This window comes from Camelus bactrianus, chromosome 2 (genome assembly GCF_048773025.1).
Source record: "Camelus bactrianus isolate YW-2024 breed Bactrian camel chromosome 2, ASM4877302v1, whole genome shotgun sequence".
In the NCBI taxonomy this organism is placed as follows: domain Eukaryota; kingdom Metazoa; phylum Chordata; class Mammalia; order Artiodactyla; family Camelidae; genus Camelus; species Camelus bactrianus.
In genome coordinates this window covers 87860976-87878796 of record NC_133540.1, presented here as the reverse complement: position 1 = coordinate 87878796, position 17821 = coordinate 87860976, and the positions used below count along the sequence as shown (strand labels likewise).

General features: G+C 35.9%; 1 protein-coding gene across 2 annotated transcripts in view; it reads left to right on the top strand.

The window, feature by feature from the left end:
• The window catches only part of CCNI (cyclin I), a 29042-nt gene extending 13374 nt beyond the window's left edge, over positions 1-15668 (top strand). For both annotated transcript variants that reach the window (XM_074345764.1, XM_074345757.1), the window contains 5 exons: positions 4280-4408; positions 7234-7308; positions 7462-7602; positions 7907-8137; positions 14091-15668. In XM_074345764.1, the coding sequence (XP_074201865.1) occupies positions 4280-4408; positions 7234-7308; positions 7462-7602; positions 7907-8137; positions 14091-14534 (1020 nt within the window). In that variant the 3' untranslated portion in view covers positions 14535-15668. The remainder of the gene's footprint in view (positions 1-4279; positions 4409-7233; positions 7309-7461; positions 7603-7906; positions 8138-14090) is intronic.
• The last annotated feature ends 2153 nt before the right edge of the window (positions 15669-17821 follow it).

The following is a 17821-nucleotide window of genomic DNA, read 5'->3' as shown; positions in this document are numbered from 1 at the left end:
TTCTGTTGTTAATAGCTTTTCTAGTTGTTCTCAGCTAGAGTGTAGGTTTGCTGCTACCTACTCAGTCATAGCCAAAAGCAGAAAGGTAATTTTTTGAAGAGTGACAAGAGATGCTGTGGGAGCACAGGAAGGTACTTAGCCCAACTTGAATTACCAGGAAAAGTGTCTAGTGGGGAGTGACCATTGAAATAGCTCTTAAAGGGTAAATAAGAGGTAAAAGAGAGAGGAGTATGTTCCAACCAGAGGGAACAGTATTAGCAAAGGAGCAGTGATGTGAAATAGCATGGCAGGAACAAGGAAAAGCCATAAATACAAGTACTCCCTCTTATAGTATGAATTTTAAGCAGGAAGTGATGGAAGGTGAGTGAGGCTGGAGAGGCAGGTCATAGAGGGATTTGTATGCCATGCCTGAGGGATTATGCTTAATATTTAGGTAATGGTAAACCTTACAGAGTTTAAAGCTGGGGAGGATTTGTGTTTAATGATTAGAATAGCAGCATGTGGAATATAAAGCCCTGTGTTTTGCCATGTTGAATCAAACCATTATAAATTCTCTTTGGGATTAGTCATTCAACCAATTTACTGAACTCTTTTAATGCTGTTTGAGCAATCCACATAAGAGAAAACAGATCCCTTGATCAGGAAATACTATCTGGGGTACTGCCTGCCTGCTTTCCTCCCTCCTTTCCTCCCTCAAATGGGATTACTTAGGCATGGAGCTTTATTTTTTAAAGCTATTCTGATGATATCACTGTTGAGTACATGTTTTAACTGACTTGAAAAAAGAGATCTTAGAATCAGTATCACTTAAGAGTGAGTCAAACTGTAATTTTTTTGTGGGGTTTTTTGGTTATTGTTAGTTTTGGCTAGTGATGATAGTACTAGCCATGCAAGAATGTTTTCTTGGCCCTGTTCTGAAATTTTTTAATATAAGGTATGTTAAAGTCAAAGATACTGTCATGATCTCTTTCATATCTAATTGTATTATAATCGGTTTAAAAGAATTATTTATATATGTAATATTTTGTAAATTTGTTTTTTCTGGCATCTTAAAGCATCAAGTATATTTAAAGGTGAGAAAGGACAAAACTAATATTTAAGTGCTTTCACATTCTGTGTGCTTTACATAAGTTGTGTCATTTAGTTATAACTATGATATGGAAATCTCTGTATAACTGTTCCCTTGTGTTATACCTATACTTATAGCACATTATGTCCATCTTTTGTGGGACTTCTTACAGTTACATGTTGGCTATTTGTTTAATGTCAAACACCAAATAGTCACTTTATGTAATCTATCATCTAAGGGTATTTTTTTCTCCTATATCTCTGACCTGAACGGAGAATAAACAGTGTTCTTATTCCTCATTGCTGTTCTAGATCATTGTTCTTCCACCTCCCTAAAAGCCTCCCCAGTTTCCTCAGGTGGTATCACTGTCTGCCTCTCTCTCTGTGAATTTTATTTCCTTGTCATTGAATTGTTTGGATGGCTGCCTTAACATTACTTTTTAAATTTGTTTTGGCATTTTTAGATAGAAGCTCATCTTGGTAGAAATTTAGTTTCTCTTGAATGCTTAACTTCCATCTAAAAGTTTTGTGACTGCCTTCACTTTTGGTCCCCAGGGACCTTTAGTGGCCCCTAGTCCAGCTCTTAAAGAGCACCTCAGGGCTCTGTGGAAAATAGAATACTGTAGAACCAGTGACCATGTTAAGAGCTTTCTGACCCAGGGTCTAGCTATAGGGCTGTTTCTGCTTCCTCTCACCTCTGGAGAAGCCATAACTTCAGGTAGTATTTTGCCCGCTTTTGCAGACTGCTTTTGTGAAAGAGAGAATCTTAACTCCTGGCTTTAATAGCTTAACACTAGTTTCCTCTGTCAAGTTGGTTAATAGTCTCTGCAAGACATACATTCTGCTCCTAATCTATACACTCAAAACCTGTCGAGCCCTTAGCTTCAGTCCCATGAACTATTTTGTTTCTTTTTGATTCATTGAATTGTATCACTGATTCTCCAGAGCATCTGTTTCTAGCAGTCTTTTCCATCCACTTGGATTTTTATTTGCAAGTCTGAGGAGCTTAACAAGTTCCTGCCTCCAGGTTGACATCATTCTTATCCTTCAGAGTAAAGTTCACAGGCTTTAAATACTTGTTTCTTTTCCTTGTCTTACAAATGATCACCCCCTTCCCTCACTTTTTAACTCTTAAGATACAAGTTACTTGCTGTCTCCTCTAAGAACGTTTTACTCTCCTCCCGCACTGGGCCAGGTACCCTTCCTGTGTGCTCCCCTAGTGCCCTGTGCATAACTCTATTTTAATGCTTACCATATTTTATTGACATTTTCTTATTATTTGCCTCACCATGAGACTTTTAAGTTTTGAAGTTTAAACAGGGAGTGTTTCATTCATCATTGCATTCCCATGACCTATCATATGTTCAACACTTAATATTTATTAATATGAATTGAATTAAATGTCTTGATTGTCAGATTTTTCACATTACTGTTCATAGTCTTAACACCAGCTTGGTGGTAATATGTAAATATAAGAGGTTATAAACCATCTTTATCTAATTTTCTTGTCAGTATTTCTTATGCGGTATTCTAGGGTCAATCTTTTTTTTTTTTTAAGAAAGGAATTCACCAGCAGGTGAATATATGGCACTTAACCTTCTAAAATACCAGTTATAACTGAGTTTAGAGTTAAATGTAAAAATTAGATGTGTGATTAGTTGATTTGACCAACACAGAGAAACACTTTACTTTCCTGTGCCAAAGCTGAAAATTGAAAGAAAGAGAAGCTGGAATAAAATAAGGGAAACTAGTCAATGCAATGGCAGAGGTAATAATGAGCACCAAGTCATGTATTTCTCACAACACTAAAGGAAGCCAAGACGAAGGAGAGAAGAAATTCCAACTGAAATACCTGTTTAAGGCAATGTATTGCCAAAGATGTACAACCCTTCATGGTTTAATAGTTCTTACTGCATCTCTCTGTGATATAGAAATTAATTTCATAAAGTTGACCCTGAGTGATCAGGGAAGAGGTTTAAGCTGTGATCTCTATACTTTCTGAGAAATGAGGTAAGTAATATATTTTTAAGAGATTTCCATCAAAAATGGTTATGATGATAAAGTCTGCAGTACATAGATTAAGCCTTTACTTGTCTGGAACCCTCATATTGAAAATAGTCTTTTCCACTAATCATAGAGTCATTTCTGTACTTGTTGTCTTTACCTGGCAGAAGAGTACTTACATGGATCTGTTTTGTATATTAGTGGTAGATTAAATATTACTAGGTTGGTTTTGTTTTGTTTTTTTATGGTACCTGCAAAACTCAGGAGTAAAGGTATCTAAATCATTCATTATTGCTTTGAAGTGTGTATCTTTTGAAAATTAAGCCTATACTCAGTAGTTAAAAATAATATATAGGAAGATTAAAACACCAATAATGTTCAGTGTTTGTGTAGTAATCTCTCCAGTGGTAAGTTAGTTCAGGTTAATTTCCCCTTCAGTATTCTTTCATCATTTTTAAATATGTAATTTGTCCATTTTCCCTGGTATCTTTCATTCATTCCTGTTGACTTTAGTTTTGTTTTTAATAGGCTAGCATTTTGTTACCATAGCCTGTTTGTATTTCTAAAGATAGTTTAATGGCTGTTTGCTGCCTTAGAAAAAAGTTCACTATATTTTCTTATTCTCAAGAATTGGGGAAACTTAATTCCAAAATTACTATAGTTGATAATAGTGTTAGCTAAACTTTAAAGGGGGAGGGTATAGCTCAAGTGGTAGAGCACATGCTTAGGATGCATGAGGTCCTGGGTCCAGTCCCCAGTACCTCCTCTAAGAATTAATAAATAAATAAATCTGATTTACTCCCCCTACCTCCACCTACCTACCTACCTACCTACCTACCTACCTACCTACCTACCTACCTACCTAAATAAATAAATAAATAAATAAATAAATAAATAAATAAATAAATAAATAAATATTATTCCCTGAAAACCCCAGTTTAAATAAAGTATAGATACATGGTGAGATGACATATTGGATGTTGATATTAAATGCTGTAACTAGTTCATAAAATTTTATCTTCATTTATCTCAAGTTTGATAGATTTTGAGTAAACTTAAAAACATTTTTTTAACATATAAATACATATTCCATAGCATTTGCTAACCTTTTATAAGCAAGAATTGGAAACATATCCTTGATGATATTTGTTCTCTCATATCCTTGTTTACTTGTTCTCTTTTATTTTTGTTTTTTGTTTCCTTATAGAATGTTTCTCCATCCCAGAGAGATGAAGTGATTCAGTGGCTGGCCAAACTCAAGTACCAATTCAATCTTTACCCAGAAACATTTGCACTGGCTAGTAGTCTTTTGGACAGGTTCTTAGCTACTGTAAAGGTAAATATTGTAGAATACAATTACATACAACTTCTTGTTTGAGGACTTATATGTTACACCAGAGGCTATTAGTAAAACATTCTACAAAGTGGAAGGGAGTGGAAAACCTTCCTGGAGATGATATACTTACAAGTGTATATATACTTATAATATATCTATACTTAAATATATATGTATATACTTATAAGAAGACATGTCTTCTGCTTCTGCTTTAAGTTTTTGAAATGTATCTAATTATATTCTGTAATTTTCTTTTGGCTACAAGTATTCATAACTTAACCTATGAAATTTTTGATCTCTTGATTTTAATACAAACCCTGTAGCATTGGCAGAATGTTCAGTCTTTTTTTTTTTAAATGAAAGAGTTGTCATCTTTTTAACACATTGGATACTAGTTGTGAATAGTGAATCAGATTAGAAAAGTATAAGCCTATTGCATATTTTTCTCTGTCACTACTTATTTTTTGAATCCCTTTTGTGTAGCTTTCTTAATATATAAATTCTTTGTAGAGGCATACATTTGGAGCACAGGATGAATTGAACTGTTATAAATAACTGGTATATTTTTGTTAAATGGCAGCATTACGAATAAATTTTATGTTGTCCCTGTTGGTATATATCATTGGTTATATTATGCGAAATCTGTCATAGTAGGCCTTCAACAGATTTAAAGCAGGAAGTCAGAATTTATTTAATGGCAAGGCATGAAAAGGTAGAAAAGCAATTCAGTTGTCATTTGTATGCCTAGGAATATGTAAGCTGCAGGAACTATGAGTTCAGTGCTGAGTGTACTGTATTCTTTGTTATTAGGTCTAAAAAAATAGAAGCCATAGAATTATGGAGTGGAGGACTTTGGCTGGCCACTCAGTTACCTTTTTGTTTCAAACTTCTACTCTTGAGGGACTTGAAACTTTAATTATAATGATACTAATTTTATAATGATATTAATTGCCTGAAGTCTGGGTTATCTGAGATGCCTATATTTATCTCTGCATCAAGTCCTCCCTCCCTTCTCCCCATTCCCCTACTATATCTAGACTCCCTTTCACAGAAGATGCATTTAAAGTTAGTGTCCTTTCTTGAGTTTTATATTCTTTAAAAATTTTGATGGACTTGTAGCTTTTATCATAGAAAAGATTTTTACTGGCATTATTAAGCATTTTAAACAGATTTGTGGAAGTTTCTGAAACAATTAGAGAATTTTGCCAAGTGAAATCTCATTTTTTTTCATATTTCTTACTTAATGGGCCTTCTGTTAGTTACTAGCATCAGATACTCTTACTTAGAGATGGTTAATCTACATTGAAACAATTCATCTAAAATGTATTCATAGTTTAAAGGTGCTTAAAGCAGACCATAGAAGTGCTGCACAGTGAGTGGAGCCTCAATCCCAGCTGTGCGGAAGAAGGTGCTATGAAATTCTTTAAAAGTGTAGACCCTGAGCCCTATCCCAGACCTCCTGGATCTGAATCCAGGTGAGATCTGGATATCTGTATTTAAAGAAACAAAAACTACATAGATGATTCTGATGTACATATGGGATTGAGAACTACTGTTTGTTTAAAACAGACATATTTGCTGTTGGGAGTCTTTTTAGCACTAAATTTAGTATTGGTGTCCTTGATTTAGGGGCTGTATTGCCTACCCAAAGTTGTTAACTGTTGGACTTCTTTCTTTGTAATGGACTCTGATTACCTCAGGGATATGGTTTTGATATGTTGTATACACAGGGAAATAAGGGAGCCTGGAAAACTGTCTTAACAACAGGATCTGACTTCACTTCTGTTTTCTCACCTATAAAAGAAGATATAACACGTGGTACTTATGGGAGTGCTTTCTAAACCACAATATTCTGATTAATATTAATGATTATTTTAAAATATTGATAGTATTGAACTAGCTTTTATTTCTCATACAGGCAGGCAATTGAAAGATACCTAGATAGTATGCCAGTTATACTAAGGCAGTCGTTATTGGTTGGCATGTTTATTAAATAATTAATCAAGGCTGTACTCTGGTCATCAGAAGCCTTCCCCAATTTCACAGAAATACAATATTTAAGTATAAAATAAATGTTGAAACAGCTTTACCTCTGTATCATTCAATATAATTGGACTAAATTGTTTTAATTATTTAAAACTGTATTCTGATTCTAGGTTCCAAACCTTTATTCTACCAATAAGGTAGAAAGTGGACCTACTTTATTATAGATAAGGAAAATAGGCAAATTAAAGTCGCACATGGGTGTCAAACCCAAGGAAGGAGGTTTTTTCACCCATAAATTGATTCTAGGTGTATTTAGGAGCCTTTCATTCTTGTCATGGAACTTGAATATATAATTTTTGGGGTAAACAATTAATTAGAATATTTCATCTGCTAGCATCCTGTAATTTTTTAAAGCATTTGGAATATATTAATAGCCCTCTTGTTATAGTCCTGTCTTTTTAATTCCTCTAATGCCATTTATTAATTGTACTGATACGGCAGATAAAGAGAATAAAACTAGCTTAAAAAATACACATATAAATACATTTTTAATTTGGGGAATTTTATTAAATTAAAGAGTTCTTCTAAAATCAAGCTCCTCTGCTGTTGAACTTCCAGCAATGAAATAGTCTTAGTTTGCATAGAGTATAATATGGCTAGGGTTGTGAAGTTAAACGTTGGCTTTGATCTTAGAAAGCATTGAGTAGGAATCAGATTAATTGAATTCCATACAATTGTGTGCATACTTCTCTCATCTGCATATCTAGTTTAAAAAAAATAAACTGTCTTATCTTTTTGCAGAATCACTGAAGTTGCTTTTTCCCTGTTCCCCATTTTAGGCCCACCCAAAATACTTGAGTTGTATTGCAATCAGCTGTTTTTTCCTAGCTGCCAAGACTGTTGAGGAGGACGAGGTAAATATTTTGCATTAAAGATTAGTCGTGTCTCTTTTGAAATTTTTGTCCATTTATTAACTTGCTTTCTGTTTACCAAAACAAAAACTGAAAAAATGAGTTTATTTTTTTCTGTCCTATTCTCCCTGCCTTATTCCCCTTTTCTTTGGATAGAGAATTCCAGGACTGAAGGTGTTGGCAAGAGATAGTTTCTGTGGATGTTCTTCATCCGAAATTCTGAGGATGGAGAGAATTATTCTGGATAAGTTGAATTGGGATCTTCATACAGCCACACCATTGGATTTTCTTCACATTGTAAATATACCTGAAGTCTTTTAATTTCCTATTTGACTATGTAGTCCTATTTCAGTAACTTGAAAAGTAGATTGCCCACTCATGTATTCTGATTTTTAAGGAAAAGAAAATTATTGTACTTAGCCAAGGAAAAATTAGAAACTATGATATATGTCAAATCACTGAAGCAAAAATTGCAAATAGTAATTGAGTAGTACTTTAGGAGGTTACATCAGTTTCTGTACATAGCTTACCTAGACATTTAAGTAAAACTAGAATGATGCTCTTGTGATTTTTAAAATTTTTTAATTTTTAATTTTTTTAGTTCCATGCCATTGCAGTGTCAACTAGGCCTCAGTTACTTTTTAGTCTGCCCAAACTGAGCCCATCTCAACATTTGGCTGTCCTTACCAAGCAACTACTTCACTGTATGGCCTGCAACCAACTTCTGCAATTCAAAGGATCCATGCTTGCTCTGGCCATGATTAGTTTGGAAATGGAGAAACTCATTCCTGATTGGCTTCCTCTTACAATTGAACTGCTTCAGAAAGCACAGGTAGGTGTCAGTCTAATTAAATAGTGTTCATTTCTAGTTTTTTATCTTACTGGGATACATAGGATAAACAGATGGTTATAAAAGTAAGAGACATTTTAATCTTTTAATGGCAGCCCATTTGTAAGAGTAGATAAGAGCATAATACACACTTTAAATTTATGGGATAAATGCCTTTTTTTCTTTTAAAAGCTTAGATAAAATACTAAGAAAATACTCTTCATTCTTTTCACCTCTTCTAGATTACTTAAAAATCTTAGTCTTGAAAAATTAATAAGACTCTGGATAATATATTCTCCATTCATTTTGTATGAAGAACCTTCCTAGCTGTATTTTTAGATTTCACTATAGTACTTCTATACTTTACTCATTTTGTAAAAGATACATCAAAAACATAAATTGCAAGAAGTTGCTTTTTAGACAAACAAGTATTTTATTGTTGGCTAGAGAGGGAAGTATTTAGCATATAGAAACTGTTTTTCTGAAGTTTCAGGACTTTCTGAAGTCCTGGTGGTTTCCATTCTTGCATAAGGTTGGTTCATAACATATCTGCAAATTGATATAAAGTCTTATAGGTCAGTTAAATTTTTATCAACCATCTGTATAAAATTTAAGCATTTAGTGGAGAAAATTCTCATTCAAATGAGAAGTTAGTAATGGTGCTGTATGTTAGCACTACTTTGAGAGAATCCTCATTGGTTCTATTCATGTCACCAAATAGAACTTAGAAGTTTAGGTCTGCTGCAAACCATACCTTCCCTGCCAACTGAGTCCATAAAAGACTTATGAACATACTTTTCCCTTTATAGGTCCCTACTTATTCTCATTTGGCAGTTACTCGGTTTCTTTTATTGAATGTTATTAAGAGACTTAAATTCTGAGCTGAAAAACATTTTGTAACATAAAAAGAACTAATTTTGGCTAAGAGCTAGTGTTGTTGAGCTAGTAAAACTTAAAAGAAAAACAGGAGAATAATACTTGAATTTAGTGTTTTGTAAGATAGTTATAATTGATGATCTTATAGATGTGAGCTATAAAAGTTAGCAGATATTAAAGGTATACTTCAGTGCAACCTCAGCTCTGAAAATTTCAGGCCCTGGTTTGTGAGCAGAGGGGGACTGAGAGGCTTTTCATAAAAGAATGATGATGGTCAGAACAGTATATCAACTAGAGCCCCATCCCTCATATGTGTTTTGCTCCACTGTTCTTAACATGGCTTAGCTTGTCTGCATCCCTGGGACACATGATGTTGGTTAATACAGGCTGATTCTCCTCTACAAGGGAGATACGTTCTTTTAATAGCATATCTTAGATTAAAATAATTAAGAAGTGTTTCTTTCCATTGAAATAAATACTATAATGAAAGTAAGTCCTAGGAGAGAGAGAGTTTCTACTTAGTGAGAATTTTTAGAAGCTAACATAAAGCACCACATAAGCGTGGCACAGAAAATTTTCTTTGCCTACCTAGAACGTTGGAGGATGAAGTGAATATTAATCATTTACATTAGACTATGGAAATGAGGGAAGGGGCATTAATACAACCTCTGCCTCTTATATTTTTCATTTTTTATTGGAACAAATGACATATCTCTAAATGCCTCCCTGACTTGGCGTCTGTGCCTATTTCCAAGCTACTACAGAGAAAATTTGCTATATGAAAGGTTGCTATCACAGAGAAAGGACAGACTTTGATGCATAAATAATAAGAATTTTATAAATAGCATTATATTCTGCAGCTTTGACACTGGAGAATCTGCTTATTCTTCATAAGTCTTCTCGTGCTAGAGGAAAATGTTCACTGAAACTTGTTTCTCCCTTTACTGAAGGAGTATTATAAACTTGGAATTTGAAGGAATCTTAAAAATCACATTATTCATCTCCTTTATTATAGCTTCAGTCCAGGAAACTTGGGACTTTTCTCAGAGACACACAGAACTTAATAGTAAAGAAGACTTAAAAAAAAAACAAAAAACAACCCAGTGCTTTTTCCATATGACACAAACCTTAAAGATTCTAGCCCAGTGGTTTTCAGAGGTTCCTTTAGAACTGGAACCCTTCCCTTGTCCCCTCAAAAATCTTGTACGTACACAATCCCAGAATACTAAGTAGTAAAGTATTACTTTGCAATCAGTTTGTTTGGGACAGAGGCCTATCAGATGCAGTCCTACTCAACGTGGCTCCTTCCCTTTCATAAGCTGTTTGGACATAGTTTGAAAACCACTGTTCTGTTCTCTTGTATAGGTATATAGTTCTATTCCACAAACATTTATTGAGAAATCTTTTATCTAGGCACTGGACGTACAGTGATTCTTTAAAAAAAAAAAAGAGTCTCTCCATGAAGTTAGTAGTCAGGTTATAATGAGGAAGATAGTTAAAAACAAGTAAGGTCAAAACTTTAGACAGTTTGTGACTTGGTAGTAGCAATTCTCTGAAACCCTATAGCCCAAATCTGTGTGGCTCCTGATTCTTCAAAACTCAGTTGTCTTTGCTAAGTTCACCTGAGTTTAGGTAGGAACACCAGGTCTAATATCTTTGTAATTAGACCTGTGACAAAGCGATAGTAATACCAGCTAATTCTCCTGGATTTCTGTTTCTAGCATAGGAAATTCTTGCATCAGATTGGTGAGATCATGCCAGAATCACTCCTGACCTGTTTCCTAGGGTCCTGGTTTGAGGGTACTGCTAATGATCCATCATAGACAGCTACCACCAGCTTTATGTTCCCTCTGAACTTCAGAGTACAGTGAGTGTTCCCTGGTTTGAAAGGCAAGCTTCCTCTGTCCCTCCTAGTCCCACTCCCCCGTTGCTTCCCTCCCCAACACCCGCATCTCTTGTGCTGCCCATTGGTCACCATGTTAGGATGGCTAACCCTCTTTTTCTTCTATGGCTATACTCATGTTCTTTTCTGAGTGATGTGGCCCACTCGATTATCTCTGGATGTTAACTCTACCTGGATTAGTGTGATGGTCTTCCTAGTCCTAGCCAGGCACTAGTCAAAGTAGGTATTTCCTGCTGTGATGTAGTTTAACATCAGAGTACAGAGTTAAAGAAGCAGGCCCTCCCCTTTGGGGTCTTCTAGTTCTTGAAGGTGCCTAAAGTCAGTCTACTTACTGCACTAGGTATTTTCAATGCTTTATGCTGTCCTGAACCTGATGGGTCCATCTGAACCAATTACATCGTGCTATTCTGATCCCCTTTCCCATCAGTAACCTATTTGGATGTTTGCTTTGTAAACTTTCCGTACTATTTACCTCAACTCCTTGGTAAGCTAAATTATACTTGTTTTTGTTTTTCTAGCAAGGGATACTTTAAAATGGTTACTATATTTGAATTTGGGGAGGTAGTCATGAAAAATAACAATAAATGTTCTCAACACTCTGCAATTAGATCAAGTTCATTTTAAATCTTTTTATAATTGTTTCATTAGAGGATTTGTCTGGTGTCTAAAGTTGTAGTAATCCCAGTATACTTGGCTTATTTTGTTTCCTCCACTGTATCTCAACGAGGGCCATTTTTTGTTTTTTTTAAGAACAAATTTAGGTTGTAGTAGATTAGAAAGAATTTATTTGATGCATTGTTTTGGACAAAGAGCTTAACTTGGGTGGAAGTAGAGTTCATTAGATGATTGGTTTGAATAATCTGCGATGTCTTTCTAGCCCCATTTTCTGCCGGTTTTCACCTCTAAAATATAACTCCCTGTTTACTTATTACCTTCACAGAGAAAGATTATATTGACATAAATAGTCTTCCTTTCACTTGCAATACATGTCTTTTTTCAGGACTCTGCTACAGTACTGTGCCCAGTGACCAAGACGTTAGAGTATTTGTGGTACTTTTACTTTGCTAGGCCACTGAGTATCATTCATTTGTTAAAGAACAGTTCATTAAATTAGGTACTTACTTACTTTTTAGAAATAGTTTTTACATTGTAGCCTTCTTTTCACTTCTCAATTTCTGTCTTTCATTTCTGTTACCCTTCTTTTGTTGGCTTTTTGAAGAAGCCCCAATACTTGACTAGGGTACCAGTTGCCTTAAAGAACTTTGAGGACCCATCTCTCTCCAGGGTGCTCTGTTCCACTGTGTTTAGCATGACTTAGCTTGTTCCACATCTCTGGGACATGAGAAGCACTAGCCTACAGTCGGAAGCTTAATAGTTGGGGGCCATCTTAAGTATTATGTAATTCTTCTTTCCTTTACGAGAAGAAAAGAATTATATATGTATATGTGTGTGTGTGTGTGTGTGTGTGTGTGTGTGTGTGTGTGTGTGTGTGTGTATGTATACATACACACTGATTAATAGTATCTTACCCATAGAGTGTTACCTAGTGCCTTTCAAACTAGGGGAAAAAATCAGTGAACAAGATAGAAGATACTAGAAATGGTCATTTTCATGTATAGTTTCTGCCAGTTCCAGACATTTTCATATTTGGACTATATGATAACTAACACTAGCCTTTCATCTTTTTCCACTGATACTTTCCTGGGTTACAAGTACTGAGTATATTTAGAGATAAAGTAGTTTTTTCACCATGTATGTTCTTGCAGAGCATGTTATTTTCCTTCGTTTTCTCTGTGGTATTGCAGACAGTCATGCTGTGTGCTAGGTTTTATAGGTATAAATTAGAATTGGTTAAGAAATGTCCCAAAATACCTATAGAATACATAAGACTGGAAAGTGATCCCTGATAGTTAAATAGTCAAGAGAGGCTTCCTGGAGGTGGTGGCAGTTACCCAGACCTGGAAGGAACAGGTAATACAATTTCAACAGGTAGAAACAGGATGTGCAAGGGTAAAGTAAGAAAGGCAAGATTTGTGCAGAGTAGAGAGCAGGCCTGTTTGGCAGGAATGTAGAGCACAAATTGGGATATGCTAGGAAATCAGGCTGGAAAAGAAAGTTGGGTCAAATTGTGGAGAGCCTTCTTAATACCAAGCTAAATAGGTTACTTATTTCTGGTAGGCACTTCGGGTGCCACTAGAGAAATTTAAATAGGGAGAAATACATGTTGGTAGAGGAAGTTTGAGAGCTATAATTGCAGGGAAGGTAAGGCAGAGAGAAACTAATTAGGCTCTTTACCACAGGTAAGATTTTGAAGGCCTTCCATGTACAGTCGTCGGTGCTAGAACTTAGGGAATAAAAAGGATTATGATACAATGCCTACCTCTTGGGGTCTTGGAGTCTGTAGTGGAAAGGCATAAATGGTTAAATAGATTATTCTAATACAGTGTGGTCAGTATGATGACAGGTTGATACAAAAATAGATGACCCTAGAATTTAGGTTTCTAGGGAGTTTGGGGGTGGGGGGAGTCATGGGTAGCTTCAGAAAGGACTGATACCTGAATTACCCTGAAGGTTAAGAAGGAATTAGTGAAACTCCCAAATTAAACAAAAACATTTTTCCTTGTGCTGTCAAGCCTGCTGTTTTCTACAAATATATAACTTGTCAAATGTTCTCATTTACTATTTTAAAAACAAAATACTTAAATTGTTCTGAATTCTTAACCAGACAGCCTTCCCCATCCCTTATTTAAACTTTTTCTTGTCTCTGGTGGCTTCTTTAAATTCTTAACAGATTTTATGTTTATCTGTACCTTGGTCTTCACTAAAGAGACTGGAAGAGGCAAAGAGGGTGGGGTGGAAGGCCTTCTAGACTGAACAAAAACAGATGTTGGATATATAGCTGTGAACAAAAGAATAATTTCCGCTCTCATGAAGATGTGCAGCATACAATTAGAAATACAGAATTCAAGTTCCAAAGAGATTTATATTTGAAATACAGATTTGGACACAGTTTCTAAGATGATGGGTAGGCTGGAGGAATAGATGAGTATGCAATGAAAGATGTGCGGAGAGAAAAAGTTTGGGGGACAGAGGGCACAGGGAGAAAAAGTGGCCAGCAGGGATGACATAGAGGCCTACATTAATGATCAACTTTGTGGTTTCTTCCCCCCGGCCCAGATGGATAGCTCCCAGTTGATCCACTGTCGGGAGCTTGTGGCACATCACCTTTCTACTCTGCAGTCTTCCCTGCCTCTAAATTCCGTTTATGTCTACCGTCCCCTCAAGCACACCCTGGTGACCTGTGACAAAGGAGTGTTCAGATTACATCCCTCCTCTGCCCCAGGCCCAGATTTCTCCAAGGACAACAGCAAACCAGAAGTGCCAGTCAGAGGTACAGCAGCCTTCTGCCATCATCTCCCAGCTGCCAATGGGTGCAAGCATACCTCTGCTAAACGCAAAGTAGAGGAAATGGAAGTGGACGACTTCTACGATGGGATCAAACGGCTCTATAATGAAGATAATGCTTCAGAAAATGTGGGTTCTGTGTGTGGCACTGATTTATCAAGGCAAGAGGGACATGCTTCCCCTTGTCCACCTTTGCAGCCTGTTTCTGTCATGTAGCTTCAGGGGTTACCTTCGAGTGCAAACTAAGGTAGACTACTCTGGGAATGGGAATGTGGAAAACCAGGAGAGGCTATAGAAAGGTGTATACCTTATTAGGCTGATTTGAAATGAGCCAGAAAAAAGCCCCGTTTATTTGTATGGCTAATTATAATTCAACATTATTTAAGCACTTAAAGACCAAAAACAGTGTAAAATTCAAGATCAAAAAAATTTTTTTAACTAAAAAATTTCTTTGTAGTGTGTCAGTTCCACCCTTTACTCTGCTAAAATGTAACATAGATTACCCTGTGTCAGAAATTCAGTGTTTTTTTAAAAAGTTCCAAAATTCCTAGCTAGCAAACCTTGTCCCAGAATCCTGATTTAAATTTCGTCTTGCTTTTGCTTGCTTCTTTGAATACTTAATGAATTTTATGCATGTTGAGTCTTCGCCTGACTTCCACTGATAAGGAAACCCTCAAATTTTTTTTAGCAATTTAGTGAACAAATTATTTGTGTAACAGCCATGTTTAATCCATGATTCAAATTTAAATTAATCTGGAAAAGGTACTTCAGAATTGCCTCATGAATCAGAGGTGGTTATAGAAAAAGGACTCCCATTACCGTGTTGATTTGTTTGTCTCCTTTCAATTTCTAGAGTTTGGAAACAAAATTTTCATTTTTGTTTATTTTAAATTGAAGCTTAAAATTGGCATGTGATTAGGACACTTAGATTTGTTGAAAGCATCTTTGACATTTGTATAAAAGAATTTGGTAAAGTTAATATATCCAGGTGCTCACCAAAGAAACATGTTCTGTAACAACTAAAATTTTTTTTTTTTTCTTTTTTTTTTTTTTTTGCTAACTGATCAGTTCACTCATTTATAATCAGTAGGAGAGACTGTCTAGATGTTGGGGCAGCTCTATGATTTGGGTCTGTAACATGTAATAACTGAATTCAGTGCCCTAGTTTTATGTTAAGCTATTAGGATTTTCTTGATAAAAGTTAATCCCCCTGCCTCCCCAGCCTACCTGTATTTCTTAATGACTTACGGATCCTGAGCTCCCTGTGCAGTCTGAAGAAGGTATTGCAGTGAGAACCATGTACTGATGATAAAAGCCTCTGGTAGCAATAAAGGTTGTCCTTAACCTTTTTATCTCTTTTTTCTGCTTGTGAAGAGGTACAAGTTCCTGATTGGTTACATTGGTATTTCAACTATGGAAGATGATAAAAATCCTAATATATTTGCAGAAATAAAACATGAAGAAACGGGGGTTTAAATGTGACTGTATTTAGGTTTTGACATAAGAATTTTTCCTTTATTATTTTCTAACTGGTGGTCTGTGACATTCCAAACAGGAAATTCTCATCTTAAGGAACTGTGGTGGTAGGCATAGTCCCATATCTAGGTAACCTATCATTTTTAGCTCACTGATTTTGTTCTGATTTAGCAAAGCAAGAGTATTCTCAGGTCAGCATTTGAAAAATTCTTATTGTGGGATTGGTTACCTACTACTTGTGACCTTACAATCCAGTCAAAGATGAAACTTTTACTTACGTCCGAGTACAGGAAGTGTGAAGGAATATAAAAGAATGAACTGGTTTCCGGTGAGGATAGCATGAGGCTAACTTTTTTTAAAACATAAAAAAAAATTCCAGTTATCCTAATCTTCATGTGGCTCTGTTTCTTAATTCTCCTGAATTGTGGAAGCTCCAAGTCTACAACTACAAATGTTCATCATTAAAATGAATGGCACTTAATTGTTACGTAGAAAGCTAGGGATAAAATTGAGTCTAGAGTCAGACTATTTCATTTGTAGTCCAGTTGCTACAGATTGTACAGAGGTTAGAAATAATTTTAATTTCTTGAGGTTTTCTAATCTTATGAAAAATTGATGGTAGATCAGTTTGGAAAATAGCATTGTTTTCATGGGAAACTGAATTGGGATGGTTGGGCAGCTAGGTCTAATGCTTCAAAGCATGTTTAACCTATAGTTCAGTTAAATAATAGTACTTTGGAGGCCAGACCCTCCTGAGCACCCTCTCAGTTATATCTCCCTGCCACCGGCCCAGAGATCTGAGCTACCTTGGACTCCGTGAGGCCTGAACCCATGGTTTGAGGCAGAAAAAAGCAAATTATTCTTAAACAGTGTGGAACTTTTCATTAAGAATGTTCTTACGGTTAAAATTTAGCCTGTCCCAAGATAATTTGTCTTAAATCTTGGCATCAGATCACAAACTATTCTCTTTCAAGATTTGGAAACTTGAGGTTCATAGATCACAATTGCCTAATGCCCCTTGGTGTTTAGAAAACCTGTCATCCCCTGAAAGCTGTGCAAAGGCAAAGAATAAACTCGATGGGCATAAATTAGCTATTCTCTAATCCTCCATTCAATAGGAATAGGTTCAAGGGCATGGTACAGTTTTTGAAGATCACAGTAGTAGCAGCCAAATATTTACTTCCATTCTCTTTGCAGGATTGGTATGAAATTGGTTATTTGTTAAGAACTGAATGTTTTCTTCTACAGACGATGTCTTATATTAAGGTGGAGAGGAGGGCTGGGAAAGGAGAATGCTCTCAAATGCCAGTTAAAAAGACATGTAACTGATTTGTCAGAAATGTTTCTGACACTACGCCTTTGGCTCTGAAGAAAGCTGTAGCGTAGCTCCTCCCTCAGCCAAGCTGATGAGAACCTGAGCCTACATTCCTGCTGTTGAGAGAGTGTTAAGACATGGGTGTCTGTACGCCAAAAAGCATTATTTCTTTTCTCCTGTGTTGGTTCTAACAATGCATATGTGTGTCCTCTCTACTCTCTTTACATACCTGGATTTTGAAGATTTTTAATTCACTCATTCTGGAGTTCCTGAAACAAAGTAAGTTGTTTTTGAGCATTACTGCCGAAAGTAGCACAATATCCTTTCACTTAAAATGTGATTAAGCCACTGATGCTCAGCTAACGTAATGGTGAGGCATGCTATCTTTATCCTTAGGTAATTTGTACATTTTCAACTAGAAAGGGAAGAGTCTGTGACAAACATCCCCACAATCATCCTGGGAGATGGCTTCCCTGGTGTACATTCACAGGTTGCAGATTAGAGAATTGTCTGATGCCACATAGCTAAAATTTTTAACAAGGCTCAACTTTTAACTTATCAAATACAAGGATAAAGCTTTGAGATATCATGAAGTTCTGTGTAACATGTAAGTATTACTTCTAAAGCCTTCAAAATGGTTGAAATTAGCCCTTATACAGCAGTAACAGAATGTCTCCTATGCCCATTGTTCTGTGCTTTGGCCAGTAGGTGG